This window comes from Kogia breviceps, chromosome 13, assembly GCF_026419965.1.
Source record: "Kogia breviceps isolate mKogBre1 chromosome 13, mKogBre1 haplotype 1, whole genome shotgun sequence".
Classification (NCBI taxonomy): Eukaryota; Metazoa; Chordata; class Mammalia; order Artiodactyla; family Physeteridae; genus Kogia; species Kogia breviceps.
Window position 1 is genome coordinate 12281166 of NC_081322.1, and position 25181 is coordinate 12306346.

The 25181-nt window shown below is 39.8% G+C and overlaps 1 protein-coding gene across 2 annotated transcripts in view; it reads right to left on the minus strand.

Moving 5' to 3' along the window:
- Positions 1-694: 694 nt before the first annotated feature.
- ADGRB3 (adhesion G protein-coupled receptor B3) overlaps positions 695-25181 on the minus strand; it is a 781830-nt gene continuing 757343 nt past the window's right edge. For both annotated transcript variants that reach the window (XM_059083264.2, XM_067011391.1), the window contains exons 29-31: positions 19099-19134; positions 9044-9148; positions 695-2552 (exon numbers count right to left, since the gene is read on the minus strand). In XM_059083264.2, coding sequence (XP_058939247.1) covers positions 2364-2552; positions 9044-9148; positions 19099-19134 — 330 coding nt within the window. In that variant the 3' untranslated portion in view covers positions 695-2363. The remainder of the gene's footprint in view (positions 2553-9043; positions 9149-19098; positions 19135-25181) is intronic.

Consider the following 25181-nt stretch of genomic DNA (forward strand, 5'->3'; position numbering starts at 1 on the left):
GGCGTGTACTGGAAGAGGGCTGCCTTAAAGTGATGATTCCTTGATACTTACTGACCAGCATTCTTTTTCCTTACAGATTAAAAAACAAACAGAAAGCACCACTACAACTCAGCATCCTTCTTAGAGTAAATTTACACTAACATTTTTATGTATGCAAGTTTTGGTTAGCTTTCATATATTAATCTAATAGTTAGAGTTATTAGAACTAGAGAAAAATGGCAAAAAGTGTAAGTTTTTGTTTTATGGTCATGAATATTATTGTTTTAGAAGAAATATTACATAATATATTGAATTTATGTCTTTAAACATATAGAATTTGTTTTCAAACATATGCTTATTGTGTTTTTTTTTTCTTTTTCATCAAGATTTTACAGTTTGAAATGGGGAACTGTGTATATGATTTTCATTCCCTCTACAGGGTACTGAGATGGAGCCGAGCATTATGGATTTTATATACATATATGTGCATATGCATATGTGTGCATATGTATACATATACACACATGCCTATATGTGTGTGTTTATATATAATAGAGAGAGAGAGAGAGAGAGAGAGAGAGAGTGAGAGAAATTTACTAAATATTATTCCTGCCACCGGAAAGTCATCTGATACACTTAATAGGCATTAAATATTACAATTACATTATAATTAGCATCAAGTTTATTTTTATTGAAAAACCAGTCCTTCGTTAGGTTGTATTCTCTTTTGCATAATGAAATCACTTTTATTTTTAAAATCTGATTAAAAATATACTTCTCACGTCTTTACACGGAGCACAGGAAGGGTATCTGACAGGAGTTGGGTTTTAAGGCTCGAGCTCAGAGGCGCCCTTGAGGTCGAAGCACCTTGGTGTCTGCCTCGTGGCCTGTGGGCCGGGGTCCCCTCGGTCAATGGCAGCAGGAGACCATCTGAGTCTCGGCCAGACCACGGAAGACCGGGCAGCCCAGGCTTAACCAGCAAACTAAATAAACATCTTAGAAATTTCGAAGCCCCCAATCTCCTCCCCACTCCCTTTACTTCCCTCAGACTGAAAAGCACAATCTCATCGTCCCCGAAAGGACGAGGAAATAGCCGAAATCATCTCCCCAACCTGCTCCCCTGGCCCCCGGGTTCCTCTGGTGCCACCCTGAGGGGCGGGGGATATCACTGTGTGGCTCTAACACCAGACAGGACACCAGGAAGCCTTCTGTAGTAGGCTCATGTCAGACTCTTCAAATCACAGATAAATCATCTGCCAATACATTCACTCCCCTTTCCTTCCGCTAGAGAATGTACAGATACAATTTTTTTAAAAATCCAGAATAAGTTCCTTTTCCCCATATGCTATGAAGAACGGTAGTACAAGTAGTTTCTTCTGTGAAACATGCAGTGAACTTCATTATTTATAATAAACATTGCCCCTGTATTATTTTTTGTATGGTAACTTACTGTTTCCTAGTAGCAGTTATCTTTGTTTTTTTGCCATGAAAGAGAAAAAAGGTAATATTTATGTAAGAGTACGATGGCAGCAGATTTCTGACAAGCCCCATTTACATGGTACATTGCTCCAAAGGGTGTGTGAGTCGAAAATACAGAAGCACTATACAGACCTACTATTACATTGGAGAAATCATTAGCCTCAAAGGAGTAATAACGGTATGCTATTAAAACCATGAATACATTTTCAGTATCTGTAGTGAAACAAAACTTTATAAATATGTAAATTTCCGTTCAACAAATCCAAAATAAAATGCACTAAAAAACTGATATGTAGACAAAAGTTTATTTACACCATACAACATTTTAAATATTTTATACACAGCTGCAGCAGAGAAAGCTACTCAGAGCTTTCTAGAGAAAACTGCAATAATAAAGATGTGAAATATATTATTCATATAAAAGTGAGATTATTACTTTATTGCATTTAAAGCAATGAAGAATGTAGCTCAACAAACATTCATTTAATGACAAAAACTTTGCTTTTATATTATAAAGTAAAAAGTGTAGTAATGGCCAAACAGACTGTTATAAACTTTAAAAACTGCATAAATATATACATTGTGCTTCATGGTGAAGTTTTTTGAAAACTAAACCATATGAAGCAGTTACAACATGAATCGTTGCTTGAGGTTTATCTATAAAGTTTACCCTACAAATCCATTCCACGGGTACTTACAACACAGGGTGGTCAGGACTGTACACCTGGGCTTCTCTCCACTCGCCCGACTAGGGAGAAGTTACCAAAGCAAACACCACTGACATTTGGCATGTGGAGGTGCTGACATAAGAGAGTCACACTGTCCGGATAGAAATGTCAGGCTTCCCAAGTCTTAAGTTGTCAGTGCAATACATTTTGTCTCCACCTCAGTCCATTGTGATTTTGTTAAACTTCTGTTTGAAAGTCCCCCTCCTGCACATCCAGAGGCAAATTCAGACATTTCTCCCACTCTGCTGGCCTCAGTTCCAAGGTGTCCTTTGCCTCTGTATCTAAGACATTGATTGTGGTGTAATGTTGGTATTCACTGGGGTTTTTGAAAGTGTCCCATGGATTCTTGTTTGGTGCTGGGTTTTCCTGTCGAGAAGAGAGGGGAAGAGAGTCATTTATTTGATGACTAGGATTGCTGCTTGTTGAAATTTCCAGGAAGAGAGCCTGTTCCTAAGCTTAATCCAGTTTATGTGATTCAGAGATGATTTGAAATTGTGGCCAGCTGCAGGAAATGGTTTTGATTTCAGTTTTCTTTCATTGAACAAATTGATGAACACCTTTTTTGAGTCACCCTAAAATTTTCCAGCAATCGAAGGAAGTGAACAGTATTATAGAAGGCAAGGTAGATGCCGTTTTGTTTGGGGGCATCTTGTGAAGTGTCAGGATGGCTATGTGTTCAGGTAGGAAGGAGCGTTAAGTTACTGCTAAGATTAAATGTAGAAAATTTAAGTATTTTGTCAGAATCTTTGGAGGGATAAAAAAAATTGAGGATATGTCGTAGGGCATGTTATGCAACATTAAAAACTGTAAACCCAAACTAGCCATATTTCATAAAATGAAATTTTAGATCACTGTCTTTGGTTAGTTTTTCTGCAAGAAATTATCCTTTTTAGAATATGAAAATGCTGCTATGTGTAATCTATTTTTTTATCTGATGTATATTCCTCACAATTTTCTATATACTTCGGTGGCACATTAGCACAAATCCTTTCAAAGAGCACACATTTTTTTGGAAAACATATCCAGCAATATAAGCATTTAAAAAAATGTCTACAAGTCATTTCTTCTTAAGTTTCATAGTCCACAACCTCTAATTACCTAAGATTTAAGATCTGTCAATTATGACATCACCAAGACCTTCCGTGTTATAGGTGCCCGATGACTGCATGAGCAGACATCATTTGTGGTTTTTATAGTCTGGCATTTGCTGAAAGTTAGCAGTAAAATTTCTCTATTTTAAAGAAGTATGATTTAAAGATTTCGGTCAAATGAGGGGCTTTGACTAGGATACACTAAGCTGAATAACATCAAAGAACAAGAAGGAAATCATGACTGAAATCTCCTTAGAAAAAACTTAGGCTAAAACAACTATGGTTGTTAAATGCGTCCTTTACTCCCTCTCCCTTCCCCCCTCAACCCCCCACAAATTCTGGCCTTCAACTGACTCTAATCAATTAGCAGGGGGAACAAAAAACAGGTACTTGAATAATTATTTGGATTCCATTCAGTATATTAAAAATCATTCTTTGGTTGGGATAGGCAAAAGAGACGACTTACAGAAATACTTACAACTAGAAATTACATTATTAAATTTCTCAATACATTAGATGTTTGCAGCACTTATTAGCCTTAATCATGAGGACACACAAGAAAAAAATAGCTAATAGGTAAAGATTTAATAAAAAGTTAACTTTGGGGATATGTACAGTGGATTAATTCTGATTTAGTCTAATACCCTAAAGTCTCATGAACTATACAGTCTTGTAACTCTCCCCTTCTCTCTCTCTCCCTCTTTTCTTTCCCTCTCTCCTTCCTTGTTTCCCTTCAACCCATGTTTATTTATCAGCTGCTCTGTGCTGGCATCATATTCGGTGCTAGAGAGAGTAAAGTGATAAATCACTTGGTGAAAAGCACATGGTCCACCAGGGAGCATAGATTTAAAGCCCAATACACACAGGACCAAAATTCCAGTTACTCCATTCCATATGAATGTGACCTTGAACAATTTACACCATTTCTCTGAATCTCAACTTTACTATTTGCAAAAGAGAGATATGCTTTGTCTTTTGGGCCAAAGGAGTTGGCCCAAAGTGCAGCTCATTACCTACTTTGTGGGGCTGCAAAGATGAAAAACATGGAGGGGCTTCGCATGATGCCTGATTTTAATAAATGCTCACGAGATAGTAATCATACATATCATAAAGGTGTCTATAGTTAAATGACGGTATAAAATATGCAGTTATATCCACATCTACGATCTGGAAAAAGTGCTGAGGGAGTTTGGAGGGTGGAAATATGGCTTCCCTTTGCGGAGCACAGAGAACTTTCTGAGAAAAGTGACATTAAGGCTGGCATAGAAGAATGGGCTTTGTCATGAAGGCATATGTGTGGCTGGAGGTCAGGTGGCTGGAAAGGCACGTGTACCAAGAAGTACAAATCCAGAGAGCATGGAGATAGACAGGACATCTCAGAACAGTGCCAATTCATTTTAGCTGGAGTGAATACGAGTATCAGAAAAAAACAGGCAAAGGTGAACTGAAAGGCAGATCATAAGGGGCTTTGCCCGCCAGGCTACTTCCCAATTTGGAATTTATTTTGTAGGCAATGAAGGATGTTTGGACCTTAGGGGCCATTACAGGGATCTGAGCCATCAGTCTTCAATGGAAAGCCATGGGGTGGATTTTATCCATCTTGGAGGAGGGCTGTCTCAAGGAGCTTTCTGGGAATCCTAGGTTTGACAGTAGGTTGAATGAGTTCAATCCTAAAAGGATTCAAGATACGTAAAGCGTTAGTTCACTGGCTTTAAAAATAAAGGTTTCATTATGTTTGGAACAAGTGTGATTTTCCTTTTATATTTTAAAGATCAAGCACCATGGATACAGGAACTAAAAAGGCCCATTTTAAACTCTGTCAGGATGTCTAGATTCTAATTTCAAAGAGTATTATTGCCAGTACGGGACTGATCGAATTTCTGAGAGCTTCTATGAGTCGGTAATAAATTAGTTAATGGGGTTCATCTCCTCTGGCATCCCATAGTACTCTCTGCTGAGCTGTGGTTCTCACCACTGTTCCCAAGTGTGTGGACACCCTTGAGTGGAGAAGAACCACCCCCCCAACCCAGCAATCAGGGTGGGAACAGGACCCCCAGGGAGTGAGGGGGCTGGAAGTCGGGGGCTGGTGCCCACGGGTCACCCATCTTCCTCTGTGCTTGGTGGATGGATTCTCACGTGGAAAGTGTAAACTGTTCAATGGTCCAAGGAACGATCAACCTTGGAACAGCGAGCCACCCAGGCCAGGAAAGCTTTCGATGGAGGCCTAAATCCTGATGTAAAATTCACTCAGAGTTGGTACAAGTTCCCGACTTGATGTAACTGTTTTTATGTTGGTTGGTTTGCTTTTTGAGCTCAAGTATGGAACAGAGGCGATGTACTTAAACTGAAGCATGCGTGATAAAAGCCTAATACATTATAAACTCAGTATAAACCAACATGCGTGAGGCTTCCAAAAATGCGAATGTGCTCTTAGGCTGTATAAATAGAGAACATTAATGGAATATGAGAATTCAGAGCCACCGGAAACATGGCCTGGGCTGCCTGCGTGTTTCCCGCAGTTCCCAGCCGGGGTTGAGGGTCGGGCAGACTTGGAAGTCCCTCCTGCCTCCACCCTTTCCTCCTTCCCTCTTTCCTTTCACCTTTTGTTCCCTCCCTCTCTTCTTTCTTTCCTTCCTTCCGTCTTCCAGTCTATCGATCGCCCGGGGACAAAGTGAAAGAGAATGTGTTTATTTCACATTCTAAAAGAGGGAGGATTGGGAGCTGCTCCTTGCGCGGGTAGGGTCCTGATGGAGACACTGACAGGGAAGGGCTGTTAACAATGCCTACCCCTTGTAGGGATTCAGGTGCTGTCCGGGCTGGAGCAGGGAGACGGACTTAATGGTCTTTTGGTTTCCCTTTGATTCCCCACATTCTACATAATTACCATCATTTGCAGGTGCCAGACAGGTGCTGTGAGTTAGGAGCCGGAAAAAAAGATGAAACAGACTTTATTGAGGTTTGTGTTTCGAAAATGTCTTTCTCCATCCAATTATGCACTGTTCCATTAGCAATATGCCACTATGAATTATATGACTGAATTAAGGATAGTGAACTCACTCGCACGTTCCTTATTAATCAGAACTGAATAAGGATTTCTCTTCTCTGTTCTCATGTATTTAGGACAATAGTGAAGGAGCAGTGACAAACTATCCAAATGATAAATATTTATAAATCCTTTCCAGAAAAGGCAGGCTGCTGCAGAGATGTGCTGTAATTAGTAGACTATTTTGGTTGTCAGGAAACTGAGATTCAGATATTTGTGCCATTAATGATTTAATACCCAGACCATACAAGGGGAAATTATAGTCATATTATAGCAGCCAGCCAGCTGTATCTGTTGCATAAGGCTTTTGGATTGGTAAACATAACCTTCTCTTAAAAAAAAAAAAACAAAAACAAAATGAAGTTTCTTCCATTTATTTCCATATTAGCTTTCAACATTTCAAAATGAGCAGCTAATAAGTTTACGTCTAACCTCAATGGTGCAATTTTCATTTTCCTGCTAACTAAAAATTGACAGCTTAATATTTGGGGCGGGGGGCGGTAGATGAGAAAGAACCACTCACTACGTGTAAGTGTTTTCAATGCCTAGCCACATAACACATGATTCCTGCTGTATGGAGGAAAATAGACTGATATACACAAACTCTTTAGAGACCAATGAAGAGTTAACGTGTATATACTTCTGATAACCTTCATTTAACAAATGCAGATTAAACTATTAGACATGCAAGAAATCAAGAGCGGCCGTTTACTGGTAACTTACCATGCATGACCAGCACCATACTTAGTACTGAGAAGAATACAAGAAAAACACAAAGACACATAAATTCTTGCTGTTGATAAGCTAATGACAGCTAATCAGGAAGCCAGGATTAAGATCCATACACATATGAAAGAATCACTAGCATTAGAAAGTGACCCGAAATACCTTAGAGTGACATGTATTTCAGAACGCCAGAGGGTGGAAGGAGTAGGTCCAGCCAGGGCCTGCAAAAGTATGAGGCAAAGAAGGCGTGCCACGCTTGGAGAGGAGAAGCGTGGAGTCAGACGGCTGTCCTAGCTCCAGCTCTCAGAGCTGAGTCTCAACTTGTAGCATCTCAGGGTCCCACCCGCTTTGGAAAGTGCGAGGATCGAAGGAAGCGTATTATTAAGGACTGTTTTTCTATGCCCAAATTAGAAGGAGAAAATTGAGGTGCAGAAATTGAGCTTTGTAACTTGCTCAAGATCGTTCTTGAGCCCTCGAGTTCTTAGCAGAAGCTAACTATCTGCTAGAAAGCTCAAGCACATAGCTCTTGCTTGAGCTTTCTTCTAGGGATCTTCCTCAACTTACGACGGGGTTACGTCCCGCTAAACCCATCATAAGTTGAGAATATCGTAAGTCGAAATGCATCCAATACACCTAACCTACTGACAATCATAGCTTAGCCCAGCCGAACTTACAGGTGCTCGGACAATCACATCAGCCTATAGTTGGACAAAATCATCTAACACAAAGCCTCTTTTATAATAAAGTGTTGAATATCTCACGTAATTTATGGAATACTGCACTGAAAGTGAAAAACAGAATGGTTGTCTGGGTACAGAACGGTTGTCAGCGTATCAGTTGTTCACCCTCGTGATCTTGGGGCTGAGTGGGAGCTGTGGATCTCTGCCCCTGCCCAGCATCACGAGAGAGAGTACTGGACCACATCTCACTAGCCTGCGAAAAGATCAAAATTCAAAGTACCACTTCTACCGCGTGCATATTGCTTTTGCACCATCATAAAACTGAAATAGCTTGTCGAGGCATTCTACTGATTTCTGGACGCCTGCTCCAGTGCTCTCACGAATGATGATACAGCCTTCTCTGGAGCTTTGATTCTGCCATGCACATAGTAGCTGCAAAACAGCATTTTATTTGATTACATCCTATGCTAGCATTATAGTAGTGGGAATGAGTGAAGAGAATGGCGGCAATCAACAATCAAAGCCCCCAGTGCTGATGTGTATCCTGAAACTCTGGTAGACAAAACCCACCACTCTAGTTTTAGGTAGCAACTCTCTCTCTCTCTCCATATATATATATATATATATATACACATACAGATATATGTGTTATTTATATATTATATACTTATATATTATCTATCTATATTACATAGGTTATATATATTACATTCAATGACCTTAAAATGCCAGGCATTCTAATGAAAATATTTAGCCAAGTACTTGGAAATTTGAATTAACTGAGTTTTAACTCTGATGCTAAAAGGTCCAAGTGAATCCAGCACATTTTTTTTTTTTTTTTTTTTTTTTTTTTTTTTTGCGGTATGCGGGCCTCTCACTGTTGTGGCCTCTCCCGTTGCGGAGCACAGGCACCGGACGCGCAGGCTCAGCGGCCATGGCTCACGGGCCCAGCCGCTCCGCGGCATGTGGGATCTTCCCGGACCAGGGCACGAACCCGTGTCCCCTGCATCGGCAGGCGGATTCTCAACCACTGCGCCACCAGGGAAGCCCTCCAGCACATTTTTGATATATAACTAATTCCAATTAGACCTAATAATTGAGAACATATGAAATATGAATAGAAAACTTAAAGACTCTGTCATTCCTAATTTGCCTCTTAGTACATTTCAAAGCACCTTCGGGGGATTATTTCTTATTTTTCAGTTTGCCACTCTTGTGTTCCCAAGACAACTGGGAGCTTCCCGAAGGCAGGGGTGACAGCTGACATGATGCATCTTTATCGTGGCATCAGGCACTGATGAAGTAAAGCATACTCACCAGACTGCTTGTATTTGGTATATCCCGAAATCTGTCCAAAGTTTGAAATTTCTGATTGAGTTCCTGAAACAGTTCCATATGCCTCTTCCTTGTATGCATGACCTTCTGCAAAAGAGAGTAAGATGGCTCTCGTTTCGAATCTGATTTATGCGTTAAAAGAAGAGATTTAGGTTTTTTTTTTTTTTTTTTTTTTTTTTTTGGTACGCGGGCCTCTCACTGTTGCGGCCTCTCCCGTTGCGGAGCACAGGCTCCGGACGCGCAGGCTCAGCGGCCGTGGCCCACGGGCCCAGCCGCTCCGCGGCATGTGGGATCTTCCCGGACCGGGGTGCGAACCCGTGTCCCCTGCATCGGCAGGCGGACTCTCAACCACTGCACCACCAGGGAAGCCCGAGATTTAGTATTTTGATATGCTAATAAGGGAAATCAAGTTTTGCAGGAACTAGAAGGTCCCAGAAGATGCCAAAAATGCAAATGGTTTGTGCCAAATCCTTGTCTTACGGTCAGCACTTCTGGAACATGAAGAATTGGCTATTTCTTCCACTTACAAGATTACCAAAAAATAGTTTTCTCCTGTGGGTGCATTGAAACTATAGCAGTCATTCCTGTGTAAGATTTTCATCATTCAAAGTTAAAGCTGTTTTACAAAAGTTGTTACAATATTAAAAAAAAAGTTTAAAAATTTTGACTTGTAAAGCACCACAGCCTCTCAGTGTTTGTCATGGGAGATATTACATTTTTATGTTTTATTTCTATAAACACGAAAATCTTAGCTGGCTGTACGAAAGGGGAAGCAAAATCCCAGGCCCTGCCATTTAAGGCTGACTCAAAGCACTGAAGTGTCTGAAATATAACGTGAGATCTAAAATCTTACACTTTCCCTGTGAATAGTGATTGAGCTTCGCAGAAGGAAAATCTGACCCATAGGTTTCACATATTTGTTTACAAAATGGTACAGAATCTTAACACTTAGAATTCAGAGCATAAGTTGTGTGGTTGATGAGCTTCTACAAACACAGATACAAATATATTGATATCCTTCAACCCTGGTTATATACTTCTTCCAACTTCATCATAACTCAACAAATAGAGTCAGAAATAAAAAATGACCTTGGGGGTAGGTATAATATCATGAGCTGAATCTTTTTCTGTTACAGAGCATTTAAAAGAGCACTAACAAAGAAGAGTTAGATAATAAATCCCCTGTATTTACAAATGTAAAGGAGAAAATACCTTCCTCTACTGTGATTTTTTAAAGTTAAAAATTTCAAAGTTTTGGTGCTTCTCCAAGATTATGCCTTCATGTTTGTGTAAGATTTTATAGTTTTTTTTAAGCATGTGATTCATAACTCATCATTTGCTCTTGTGGATTGCATGGGTATACTATATTCATGCCTCAGCTAGGATTTGAACATTTGGTCTACTGTTTTAATTACCAAATATTTTCAAAAGTAAGGATTTGTTTTGAAAAAAGAATTATATCTTTGGAGGAAGATCTATAATGCCCAATTTTCTTCTCAGAAGACATTGCATAGAACACTATCTCCGTGAGAACAAAAACGGCAAAAGAAAAATGCAAATGGCATTTTTAACATATCTTAAAAAGGCTTCTTCTCTCTTATGCCAACTTTAATTTCCTGTATTTAATGAATCTGTGTTTAGGCAATACTTTGTTTAGCTAATTCTTCTATTTTCACTAGCCTACTTTCACAAGAGAGAATTCTGCCATTTTAAGTCTTGCTCTACTGGATTATTTCCACGTTGGCTCTTCTGAGCTCTAGGAGTTCACCGTTGATGAATCAGAGTGGGGAGGATGGGAACATGGCACCATCCCTGGTGACAGGAGCATGAAACACAGCACCCGGCTACAGAGTGATTAACTTCCCTGCAGTTTTGGGGAGAGTACAAGAAACAGATTTGCAGGGTTTACAGAGAAACACCAGGCAAACGTAACTTGACTAGTGATAGCTGATGGGGACTGATGAGAGGGAGATTTGCATAAGCAACGCGATGGAGGGATATTGAGGACCAAGTAGCTGGAAAACAATGCAGTACATTCTGTCCTTAGGGAGGCAAATGTTTCCAGCAGCACCAGGACCTTAGACACTGACTAAAATATGGATTTGTGTTACAAGGAATGCTTTTTTTTTTTTTTTTGCAGGAGCCAGACTCTGACGGTGGGGTGGTGATGGGCGGGTCTGATGGCTTTCAGGGAACTTGGGGTGGGGAGGGGGGAGGAATGCTTTTAAAAACAAAACAGAACAAAACTATAATCACCAGAATATTGACTCTGACTCTAACTTACAAATAGTGTTTTTCATGATAACGAGTCTAACCACACAGTTACTTTGTGCTAGGGTGCAGTAGGAGTGATGTCATAGTACTGACATTTCTCAAATGATATTTCATTCCGTCAGTTAATACATATCCGTGACATCACATATTGAGCTAAACGGGGGAGTAACAATGGTGTGCAAAATCTGGTAGAGTCCCTGCCCTTTTATAGTTAGAGGTGTAATGGAGGACCTAGGTGTTAATCACATAATAACTCAAATGCAAGTTAAATTAGACTGTGGTAAGGAAAACAAGCAGTGCTGTTATAGCAGTAAGTGACAGGGAAATTTGCTAAGAGAAATCCAAGCTAGGTCAGTTCCCCAATCTTTACATATTCATTTTTAAGTTGCAAATTCTCAAATCAGTTATTCCTGCATCGTGTTTGTTCTCTTTCTTCCATTTTATAAAATGCAGAGAATTCCTAGTACAACTTTTAATCTTATGCCCCAATCCCCTTTCCTCAAGGAGATCATTCCTTTCCAAAGAGATGGACTTATTTTCTTCTAAGACGGCTGATACTACTGGCACAGCACGCCTGCTCTAAGGTGGCCCTGTGGTGAGTTTGCTGTGTCGTCTTCCACTTATCTTTTATTTCATCAGAGGGTCCAGACTTTGCACTGGGGAACTCTCCATCAAGGTCTTTACCGTCCCCTGCCAAGAGGTGAGTTTTTCCATATCCTTCCAACAAAGGTCTCTTTTGTCTGTCAGTCAAAGTCACTCTCTGTCTCTTGTAACCAAATATCTCTGGTGGGTAAAGCATGTTTAATGAAGCAAACAAAGTGTCAAATATATCCCATGGAAATGAGGATACCTTAACTGATAGGAGTTTGAAAATCATATCCTGATTGAATGTGCAGTGGCTGATTCTGAACCGAGTGGATTTTATTTTGAGGAGTTGGATTGTTAAGACATTCTCCAAAATGTATATGGTGGATACCACCATGATATAACCAAAAAGCAGTTTGCAATGTTCTCCGTAAGTTCATGAAAGCTACTCTGAACAATAGAGCTCAGGACCCTGAAATGAATATAAAGACAAATGAAAAATGTAGATGCTAAAATTCAGGGCCCTTCCTATCTAGAAACATCCTCATGCCAGATAATCATTCTAATTTGAAACTGCCATCTTAGCACAGCCAGAAATCACCATAGCAATGGCGGCCTGCTGGTTCTGCGAGGAGTGTCACATTTGGGTTGCCAAGGGACAGCTCAGATGTCTGTCATGGGCCCGGTTTGACCTTCCATGCATGATTCCTTCTGGTTCATAAATTCAAGTACATCTTTCTGCTTTTCTTAGTGGGGAAGGTTCCACTGACAAGAAAGCCAGCATCACAGTGAATATTGGATGGTTTCTATCCCAGTAATGTTCTGGGATAAAAACTTAAGCTGCAGTTTTAGTTGCCACAAGTAATAAGGGTTTCCCTTGATTTATTCACTTGCCTAAATAATTATTTATTTGAAGCAGTCACACCTTTGATGATCTTACTTACCTAATTAGAAGTTTTCAAGCTTCTAAATCTTACTGGTTCATTTGGATGGCTCTTTTTGGATTTTTACAGACCTTAGTGTTTATCTGTTTACCTTTTTCTTTCTTTTGTGACCTAAACATCCTACGTCTCAAAGAAATTGACTTCTGCGACAAAACTGTAACTCATGTGGATTTTCTATTTAAGCAATCAAATATATTCTAATTGGCAATACATAAAAAATTCAGGTTCCTTCAGTTATAACGCCTTTCAAATATTACAGGCATCTTTTGCAATAAAGATAAATGCTTGAAAAAAAAAAAAAAAAAAAGATAAATGCTTGGCAATGCTCCCATGCACTCAGATCATTATCACTCAGCTTTTTTCAAAGCTGTATTGAAGTGCCATCCCAAGAAGACCAGCCACCTAACTGCACAAAAGTAGTGTCTCCCGAATAGCTTTTTTCAAAGGACTCTTATCTTTTATTTTATATCTTTGTAATTCAAGGGAGGCAGTCTTGGCAGCCTTTTAATTGTTGAAATTAGAGAAAAAGTGATACACTGTAAAGCACTTTCATGAAATTTCAGATATTAGAGAAAAATTAGGATGTGAATAAACTTCATGTCTTGAGCTCCTATTACATCCCAGCCAATCTCCTTGATTAAACACTTGGGATGTATCAAATCTAACAGCTCTAGGTCTGGACAAATTTGGATTTCGATCTTACTTCCATGGCTTTCAAGTTGTGTGGTAAGAGGCCCCAAACCCAACCTCCCTTTAGCCACAGTTTCAGTAGTCAGAATAACCTTGTAAGATTGTTTTGAAGACTTAAAAAGGGCTATAAATCACATCACTGGAGCGCACAGGTAAGAGCCAAAGTAGCCATTATTATCTTTCCCAATCCTCACAATAACCCCAGGAGGTCCTGGTCCCTATCTCACTTGACTGATTAGGAGACTTAGCTTGAGAGGCCGGTAAAGCTCCCAGCTCACACAGGTGGTGGGAGGTTGGAATCCCTTCCGAATCCAAGTGAATTCTCTCTGCATGCTGCTTGCTGTCTTAGATGGACCCCGCAGATCCAGGGAGCATCCTTTATCAGACCGTTCACGTCTGTGATTATGCCATCTCATTTTTTTCGGATGGAAAAGGAGACGAAACAGTCCAGGGTGGGTGAGGGGCCTTCTGTAGAGAGCCCATGAACTCTGTGGATATTAATCACTCTGCAATGGTCCCATAGTACTGTCATTCTGGTTTGAAAGCTGGTCTCCTTATTTGGTCTCTGAACACCTCATGGGCCGTGACTTTGCGTCCCTGACACCTAGCACAGTGTTGGCATTCTGCAGGTGCTCAACAGATGGGTATGGAATAAATTAAATGAATGAGATGTCATGGAGACATAGATACATAGGCCTTGGAAGGCCATCATCAATCTTGCCCCCTCTCCTTCTATTCAAGAAGTCTCCCCACTGGAGGGGAGACTCATTTTAGTGGCCCCAGACAAAAAGCCTCCCTTCCTTTTCTGGTCCACTTGTGCTCCCTTATCTCCCGTACAAGTGTCTTATAAAGGGCCTGCAGGTGGTTTGAAACAAACTGAAGGTTTTCTCTTCCAAATTCAGAGTCTTGAATCATAGAGTTGGAATCTCTTTAAGTCTGAATTACAGATAAGATAGGCTTTACTATATATAAACTTTTAGAAATGGAAAGAAATTGCTAGAAAAAATTGGAGAATCTCCCGACTATAAACTTTAGATGATGGGGCTGGGAAATCATGTGCTGTTAGGAATTAGAAACCCCTTGGCCTGAATTACCTTTTCACTGTTAGGCGTTTATATAGCTATACTGCCAATGTCCATATTTACTCATATAAAACTAGGTTTATCTCTACTCGTCTCACTGCTTTACAGTCTTCAGTCCAGAGTGGGCTGTTGAATACTAGTCTGCAGTGATGAGAAAACCCATGTCGAAGGAGCAAGAGACACTGCAGGAATGAAGGTTGACTATCCAATCAAAGCCACATTGTGGGAAGGTGATGATTTATGTACTTTTCTTTGGCCAGAGTCCCAATGTATCCATAAGACAGAACCTGTAGCCATTTGAACTGTCTGACATTACAGTGTCTATTTATGTTTCAAACATGTTTCTATTTGAATAAATATGTACTCAGGGCTTAAAGGAAACCAGACAAAAGGTCTGAAAAGACTGAATAAGGTGTGTGTGTATATAGTGTGTGTGTGTGTGTGTGTGTGTGTATATACCTATATATATATATATATATATATATATATATATATATATATAGTCACTGTCACTCAAGAGTATACTTGGCTACAAATAAATAATTTTGCAACCGTTTAAATTTAGGAAGCTACAAGAGATGGATATAGCCAAGTTCGCAGTGCTCAAATTTTTCCTCCCCAAACGTGCAGATTGCCTAACAAAATGTACCCACTGCTGGGGCTCAGGGACAAAGCAGGAAGGGGCCTTTTATGAGAAGGACATTTCTAAGAAATCATATGCTTTCTATTGATATTTAGAAATTAATTTAAATTTTATCTTCTATGTCATAGCTTAGCTGTGTTCACAGTGATATAAAATCAGTATAAAATACTATTTTATCTTACTTGACTATGTTCTCCCAAATCTTCCAATAAAACTAAGTCCCCACAAAGAGAGTTCGTGATCACAGTGGATGGGTGCTGTCTTGGGCCTGCTGCCCACCACCACTGCCCAGAGTGAGAAGCATGGGTTTACTGGGAGTGGAGGACTCACTAGAAACATCAAAGGAACATTCTAAGGTGTGTTTAAAAGGCTGCATGCTTCCCATGGAGGAATGTGACAAGTTTTACCCCCATGGTTTTGCAAGAGAAGATACAAAATAGATACCTCTCACCATGTATTTTTAACAGGGAAAGGATAACAATGTCCATTACGGTTTCAGAATGGAGGTTTGTAATAGCGTTCCTAAGAATTCCTTGAGATTTGTCCTCAATCCAAGACAGACAATATAATCCACCTGCCAAATATTTTTGACTTAACATCATATTAATCACCTTAATCCCTAAAGTATTAAAATGCAATTCATCCTAGCTAGATGTCGCCTTGGCTTCCCTGGATCTGTTTGTGGCACTAGTAGGAACCCAGGCTCAGACCCAGAGAGCTATCTTTTTTCTGCTCCCCTGCCCTTTGACCCTATGCTCAGTTAAGGATCTGATCTTGACTCTGCAGTGTCCCTTTATCCATTTCCTTTCCTACCACCTCTAGGGAGTGGACCTTCATTTCTTCTTTCTTTGACTAGTCACTTCCTAATTTATATTTCAACTTCCTCGTTCACCATACTATAATCTCTCCTTGCTATTACTGCCATATTCATCTTTCTGTAGCCCAGATTAATCCTACAAATATTCCTCACTAAAAATAAACAAAACAAAATACAACAGAAAAGACTTAGCAGCTTTTAGTAACAAATCAGGTAATTGTTTCCATGGTTGCAAGCCCTTCACTATATGGTTTCTAAATTACCCCCTCTGTCTGTGCTTTTCTTCCACAGACCCCATGTTATGGTGAGTTTTGACTTACTTCTTGTTTCTTGCACATGCCACACTCAGCCAATCTCTATGCCTTTTCCTCCTCTGGGAATTTCTACCTGCCATTTCGAGCTCCTTGAGTTATACTTGATGTGGGTAGCTTTGAGGTCCCATGTGGCTATCTTTGAGGTGTTACCTCCATAGCAGTCCATTTTCTACACTGTTCTCTGCCCCTACTCAGATATAGTGCTTGATCATTTTTTATTAAAGCAAACCAGATTAAAAATTCAATTTTTCATCACTCACTCAACAAAGCCTTATTGGATGCTTACGATATACCAAGTCTCTGCTTGCAGTTAGGAATACAAATCCAGTAAAAGGTTTGGTCACAGAACATAGGGTCATCACTATAGTATTTTATGTGTTATTTTCCAGAAAGCAAGAATCCATGTTCTACCATTTTATGACCAGTCAACCTTTTGCTTTCTTTGCTCAATACTGCCTTGGAGATCAGCTCCATGAAAGGGCTCTTCCCATGCATGACACTTACCCACAGGGTTTTATGGATATGTGAGTTAAGAGAATATTGTTATCATGTGTAGCTTCTGGGGAGTGTGTGAAGGGAAGATGTTTTCAGGAGTCCAGGAGGCAAAGTTTGTCTGTCAGTGACAAAATGCCTGAGTTGGCCATAGTGTGGTAAAGCTTGCTGGGGTTGGGTGAGGGTTATCAGAAAGACTGACATAAACATAATTTATCCAGCCTGAATTAAAATGGGGAGGGGACAACTTGAATTCTTCTTCAAGGACCATCCATAAAGAACAGATAGATTGTGTTAAACGTTTCGATGCGGCCATAATTTTTCTGAACACAATCTGAGACATCTGCTACATAACCGTAGTTGCACATAGATGAAGGGAAGCTCTACTAAACGGTTGCTGAAAAAAGAAGTAATACCTCAAGACTTTTTGGGGCACGATTTGACACCTATAGAAATCACACAATAACTAAAGTAATTAAAGAGCACATGAAAATATCCAGGTTGCAGCATTGCCACTTCCTTTCGTTACCAGCAGATGTTTCGATAATATCCTGGCTGTATGTTGGAATCTTAAGCACAGGAAGAAGCATTCGCTTAGGGAGTCTGCTACCAGTTGCCATGGAGAAAAATACAAATACAAATACAAAAGAAAAATAACAATTTTTCTAAAGCTCCCAAGGACACTGTATGATTAGATTTCTTTTCGGTGCTGGCAATTACATAACTTTAGCTGGTTGCACTGAGGCTTAATTTTAGATCTAGATTTTTACTATATTTTATCACTGATGCCTAGTGGGTCAATTCCCACCCCCTTCCCTTTGTACTAACACAACAACTGATTGTTTTCAGGAATACACACACACATACACACCGGATGATCCTCTCTTTTGGCTACCTGAAGAATTAATAGAAAAAACCCTAAATATCTGTCCCTTAAAAGGCACTAAATAATCTGAAAGTGAAGACTTTTGCTTATTTCTCTTTGAATTTATAGTCTTGATACTTTTACCTTAACAATTTAGAATATAATGAAATATTGGCTCTGTGCCAGGTTACTACAATTGAGACACATCAGTAGTAAAATGTGCCACTTAATCACTGAGGTCAGATTCATTATCATTACTTTGTATCTTGTACAAATACTCCCGAAATATGCCTAAAAAAGATCAATTCTCCTTAGACTCTATTCAAGGTAAAATCAAGACTTGCTCACTATTGCAGTAAATAAGAACAATTGTCTCCCTTTTGATACCTGATGTGAATTACTGAGCTACAATACTCGTGTACATAAATGAAATGATGGAATTATGAGTTTCCATGTTCTGGGAGGCTTCTGTAATTTTAGGAATATCAGCTAAGAGTGTTGAGTTCTATGTAAGTATCACAACCGTACAAATACGCTGGAGAAACTGATAATGTATTATATCCAATTATGTCAGCAGGCTATGAATCATATCCAATTATCAAGATGCATAAGTGCATTTTATGTGATGCTCCAACATCATTAATTTTGTGCATAGCACAAGCTGCTCAAACGGTATGATTTCAGTGATTTCTAGCATCAGTATTACAGCAGCAATATAAATGCAATGTAAATTGGAAAATGAACATCTTTGTCTTGTTTATATCTGTGAAAAAGCATTTACCAAACACGGGAGCACGTTGAACCAACACTTGCTATTGGAAAAAAGAGTCTGGAAGGTACCACAGGGAGCCTATGGTACCACTGACTCCAGGCAAGTCAGTCCTGAGGAAGCCTAGCTACCCAGCCAAAGCCCCTCACATGACTCCCTTCACGTCCTTACTGAAGGAAAAAAAACACAATTGTTTTAAATAAGAAAAATCAAGAAACCGAAATTCCTACCTCCCAACAAACTGAGGGAGGTAAAAAAATTGACTAAGTTCAACTCTCAACATAAATTTTCTGCTTATCTTAGCGTTTATGAAATGGATTCTTTACTTGTCTGGAAAATCTCAGTCTTAGCATACATTTAAAGCAGTTAGAACTTAATTTTTTTTTTCTACAACTAGTTATACAGTAGGGATTTTAATTTAAAATGTCTGACTTCTCATTTAATTAAAAAAAAAAGTAGAACTTCTACACAGATGCACAGGGTAATATATTTAAGTAATTATACACCAACTTTGAATTCAAGTAATTCAAATTAAAAAAAATAATAATCCTTAGACACTTACCTCAAAGTCAAGGTCTGAATATCGTGATTTTCTTCTCTGTTAGGTATTTTTTAAAAAGAAGAAAAACCAATAAAGTTATGTTCAGTCATTCAAATAAAACAAAATTTACTGCTTTCAATAAGATAATCCTGCTTCATTGTGTTATAAGTATTTCCTGCACATAAGAATCTGTGAACATTTTTATGATTTCAAACTATTCCACTCACATTATTCCATTTTCACTTTGGACTTCCTTTAAAATTGAAGAATATAAATGTACAACATATTTCTCTTGGCCTCTTAACTCTAATTTTTTCAATAAGGAAAAAGTTTTAAGTGAAAATTCACACAAAACATTCAATCTTGAAGGAGACTTTAGGTCTACTATAGCAAAACTACTTTATAGACACAAAGGGTTCAGAGCTGTGTGGGAAAATCATCTAGCTGTCTAAAGACCTTGCACCATCCCCCTGCAATCTTCATTTCTACCAAATTCTATGTAACCCTCCGTCTATATTCCAAAGTTCTATATAGGTCTCACCCATAAATTTCTTGGTATTTGGTAGTCCTCCATGACAGGAAAGTCCCTCTCAGTGCTAGACATTAGGAACTGAAGTATTTGTTCTAATTTAGTAAAATGAGTAACAAACAGTCTACACCTCAGCAGGGCATGGATATTAATGAAAATATCTCACTATGTCTCTGACTGTTAAACAGTTCCGAATCTAGTTACAGATAAATACGCCTTGATAAAATCTCTAAACATGATTAAAATGCAATTAATGTGATTATATAATATCAGTGCAGGGAAGGTGTTCTAAACATCTGCTCGAAGCAGTCACTGGATTCTTAGAATGATTAGCTGTAGAAGGAGATAGCTGATAAATATAGAAAGAGTTCACCAAATTGTTGGATATCAAAAGTTTCCATACAGGATTTTTTTCTCTTTTCTTTCTTTTTTTTTTTTGAAGAAGTGGGAATGAAATACAGGGGCAATTAATAAATATTAAACAACACGTAATATCCAGGAAGTTGGGAAAATATATAAACCTTTGGACAAACTTCTTCTGTTTTATTGTTTCCTGTCCAATAGCTAGAGCATAAAGTTCAACAACCTACGAGGGAATCCTTTCCAAGATAGGTGAGAGATTCTTGTAACTGTTGAGTATCAGGAGAGAAAGAAAGGAACTAATACAGCTTACTGGAAAATATGACTAAATTTCTCCAGTGAGAGTGAAAATCGTCACTATAGACCTGGAACCTTCCTAGGTAACCAACCACCCCCCTCAAGCATGTTGCAGTAAACAGAAAGCAACATACCCAAGGAGAGATTTTGTTTACTAAACAGTTTAGAAGTTCTGAAATCATAAGATTTTGGTGGGGCTGCTTAAAGACTGAGAACCGCGTCCTGCAGTGCCTTCCTGGAGAGCGCTGAGAGGGGGACTGCTTTATTCAAGGGAAAGTCAGCGTGAGCTCACGTTGCTCCCTGTGGCCAGCATACCCTAGGCCAGCCCTGGTGACATCCTGCACGAAGAGACGTGCGTGGGAAGCCGTTTAACCCAGCCGTCCTTTGCCATCACCCCGCCACTGCTGTTGTCTGGCTGTGCTGTGTAACGGCCAGGCTCCAGCGCATGCAACCCGCTGTGCTGTGAGATGTTAGACCAAATGTCAGGGTTTCCCTTCTGCCCTCGGACGCTTTGCCTTCTTGGCACTGTGGCTCAGCAGGACATTTCTGTAAGTATACGTTAAGCAAAATTCTTTCCTAATACAGTCAAATTCAAGCATGGAAACAGTGTTAAGCAATTATTAACCGAACACGAGTCACACGCTTTGCATTCCATTTGAAAATTAAATAGTGAAACCTAATGGAAAAGGTCCAGTTAGTCAGCAAAGAGGCCCATCCACTGCACGTGTTGAGGGCTTCTCCGTCGCAAAGGTCCCAACAGCCATATGCTACCTTCTTCGTTGAGTGCAAAGCTGTGTGGCCTAAGAACTGGAAATGCGGATGGAGGCATATTGCCGAAGGCTCCTGATTTCAGGGGCAAGAACAAAAGATAGGAACCCAGAGGAGCAGCCGAGATAGATTCTCCCTATGAGAGCAGATGCCACCTGTGCGGATGTGAGACATGGAAAAGAAAACGGAGGGAGCCCCATAAATCAGTTTCTCTCCCGTCTATTCACTTTATTAAGATCACATTCTAACCTGAGGGTGTGGTGGAACTAGCAACCTTGAGGCATTAGACTAGGAAATGAACACGTGAAGCCGATTTCAACTGAAACAGCCGAAAGATAGTTGGGGGTAAGGTGAGGAGGTGGGCTGGAAAATACAGCAGTGAAGACTGAAAAAGTAGAGAGCGGGAAAAAAATGTGGCAGACTTTTGAGAGTCCGAGGGAGATCAAATGTGCACATTATTCATATCCCCACAATCCCGCTCAAGTGTTCAGACCTTTGGTAAAGTGCTTTCACGTTTGAACACGATAACCGCCCTGTGGGATGGCTGGGAAAGTACTGTGCATTATCCCTGTTTATGGATGAGGAAAACTGAGGACCAGAGGAGTTCAAATAACTTGCCTACTTCACCTGGGTAGTTATCACATGAGCTGGGATTCCCACTCAGGTCTGCTGCCTGCAAACCCTGTGTTTTCTCCACTGTTGCTCAGTAACCGCTCAGTGGCATAAGGAGCGATGGTTCATAGCCAAGATAGTTTGCTGACTGTCCCTAGAACTCGGCAAGAATAACATTACGGGATCCAGTCAATCCCAGGCCGGCAGCAGCGGGACTGAGATGCTCTGCAAGCATAAAGCAACGTCAGGCAGATGAACTTTTACTTGTCAATTATATTTTAAAGGAGAAAAAAAAAGCATCGATATGGCACTTATTTGAGAGAAAAATCCGATGGCAATTTACAAGAATTAGTGTCAAATAAAATAACTTAAAATCATTCTAACGCAAGATAGTTTATGAGCCATGATGCAACGCAGTGGCAGACTTCGCTTTCATGATGGGTCTCCCGTCGCAAAGTCGACTTTATCTTAAAGAAGTATCTGCATTGGGAAATCTGTGATGGAATGGAAGGACCAGAATGTTAACTTCTGTTTATCACTTCCTCATTATAACACTCATTATCTCTCAGTCTGTTTTGCAACGTGCTGGAGAGTCTTTCAGAGCACTGAAGTCTGTGGAAACTGTGACTGACTTATGGGCTCATTCAAATGTCCCTCTGAGCTCTCTGGAATGTTATTGTAAGGGAGGAAAGTGGTTAGAAAGAATGGTTATATGTTTAAAAGATGAGAATCAATGAAGAAAAGTGTTCAAGTCCTAACAATTTCTATGATAAGTTGATAATTGAAGAAATGCTACCTATAAATTTAAAATAAGCCAGGATGGTGTTGACATATTTTGGGAAGATATAAGTCCCTTTCTCTGTTCATCCCCCAGTTCCCAAATAACTTGATACAAATCATCCTCTTTGTCGTAGTAGGTGACGTTTCTTTTATGCTCTTTCCTTTGCTTAATTCCCTACTTAGAACTCACCCCAACTTCTGTTCTGTCCTCAACATTCCATTAAAATTCTTGTTGTCTTCTGGTCTCAGATGAGCTCCAGCTGGATGGTTTCCAAGGTCAATTTTCTCTCCTCATCTTAATGGACTCTCGGAAGCTTTTGAAGGTTAATCCCTTCCTCATCTCTCTCAGCTTTTCCTTTTGTTTTCTTTTCCTCCTTCTTACTTGCTGTAGTTCTGGAGTCTCCTTTGCTGGCCCTTCCTCATTTCCCTGCCCTCTAAGTGTTGAGTTCCATAGTTTTCTTTTTTCTTATATTCTCTCTTGGATGAAATCATTCATCCCCAGGGTTTTCAATACCATCTTTTAAGTTGCAAACACCCTTTTCTTTCCCGTCACAGGAAATGTTGCATATCGAGTTGGTGAAGCCAGGCATTTAGGAGTCGCCCTTCAGCCCTCCCTACCTCTCATCCTGCACATCAAATCCATCAGCGGTGCCCTCTGTTCTCTATGCAAAACACATCTTAATCTGCCCTCCACAGTCAAAGGCATTCTTATCTTCTGTGTGGTTGACCTCAGGGGTCTCCTAACGGTCCTCCAGCTTTCTGCTCCACTTCTATTACCTCTCCCACTACCACTGGATCCTAATCCTTTCCATTCCAAACCATCCAAGTGATGGATGGATGGATGGAGAAATGATCATGACAGTTGCTTAACTGTCCTCAATTTTTTTTCTTTCGTTTTATAAGGTTCTGCAAAATCTGGTCTCTTCTTCCTATTCCAACTCGGTCTTAAGAAGCTTGCCCCTTGCTACATGTGTCTTCTAATCCTATGAGAATATTCCAAGCTCTTTCCTGCCCCAGGACCTTTTCACATGCAATTTCTTTTGTCTGAAACACCCCGGATCCTTCAGCACCTCACAGGCCATGTTCCTCCTTAACTTCATTGTTCACCCTGTGGAGCTTCAGAAGGCCTCCCAGATCACCTCGTCTAAAGAAGTGCTGTTATTCCCCAGCACAGCACACTCTTTTAGATTATTCATTTGTTAACAGTTCATCATCTGTCTCTTCCACAGTGTTTATTCACCACCAGGGCAGGATCCACATCTGTCTTGGCCACTTTTATATCCCTGGCATCTATCAGAGGGCCTGGCATAATAGAAGACATTCACAAAATTATTGATGAAAGATTGAAGGAGCTACACTATGAAAGCCAAACAAATCCAAAAGAATCACTTGTATTTTGGTTGTGTTTTGTTCTTTTTCTCAGGAATACTCCAGGAGAATTTGGATAAGCATGTGGGCTATATACACAAAGAAAACCATTTTGAATAGATCTATTGACAGCCAAGAGGATTGAGACCATTTAGAAGAATGCAGGCCTACCACTAACAAACAGAGGGGAAAATTCTTTAGGATGATTTCAGAGTAAGAAAATGCACACCAGTATGAGGCTACTCAGAGGAATACTTAGCAAGGATGTGTATAATGGCATCTGTCCATAGCGAAGCCTTGTAGAATGATGAGTAATTTCTCAAAGGGAATACTTCACTGTTTGTGCCTTTTCCAATTAAGTTGGACAAGATACTAGAAGATTCACAGTGAGGAATAAATTCCACGGACTAATAAATGCCAATGTGACTGCCATTAAAAGTTTCCACTACAGACTGAGCAATGAACCCACTCAAGGAGAAAGCTTTGATGTCAAATCCATTCAAAATATCTGTGTAAATGAAACTCGAGAATCATTAATTTTGAAAAATGAGTTATTTGAGCTAATTTTGCTTGTACGCCTGCACAAAAGACAAAATTTCCTAATCCAGGGGCAAAAGCAAAACACTGAAGAAGGGCAAGCCTTCCTTTCACCACAGCTACATGAGGAAAAAAATTTTCCAAAAGAGAAAGATGCTCTGCCCAATGGTCAGTCCTACAATGGTTTCTGTTAGTGACAGAAGTATGGCCACAACATTTTGTCTAATTTCCTGAATACTGACCTAGTACAGCAATCAAGTTTCTTGACCGATGTTCAAGATATAATGGGAATGAAATAATAATCACACGACCTTACATCTGAAGTGCTCCTTACAATGTTCAAAGGGTTTTTCACATAGATTATCCAATTTGATGTTCACAACAGCCATAAGGGAAGCACCTGCAATGTGCCGCTATAGCTAAAATGTTTTACCTTTCAAAACCATTATGCTGAGAGCTCTATAATTCATGCCCAGAGGAAAACTGGTGTATAAAAAGTTAGCCTAGAATGGTGTCCCTTTTTAACCCATTTATACATTGAGAGAGATTTATCTGAGCATGTTTTGAGATACATTGCTAAGTTATATCTGAATGTTCGGAAAACCTGGAGTAGCAGAACTTGGTTTAAAAAAGAAATTGTGCAATTTACTATCTAACCCAGTTTAGTTATAAAAAAAGATAAGGCGAAGCTAAGCTAAGCACTTCATGTGCTTACATTGGAGCAAAGTGTTTCACAGGAATTCCAGGGATGGAGGGACTGAGAAGCCACAAAAGGGACCACGAGGGAACCCAGGGATTCACAGGAGAAGGAGCTACTGTCCACCCCCGCCCACCAGGCTGGATGGACAAAGGG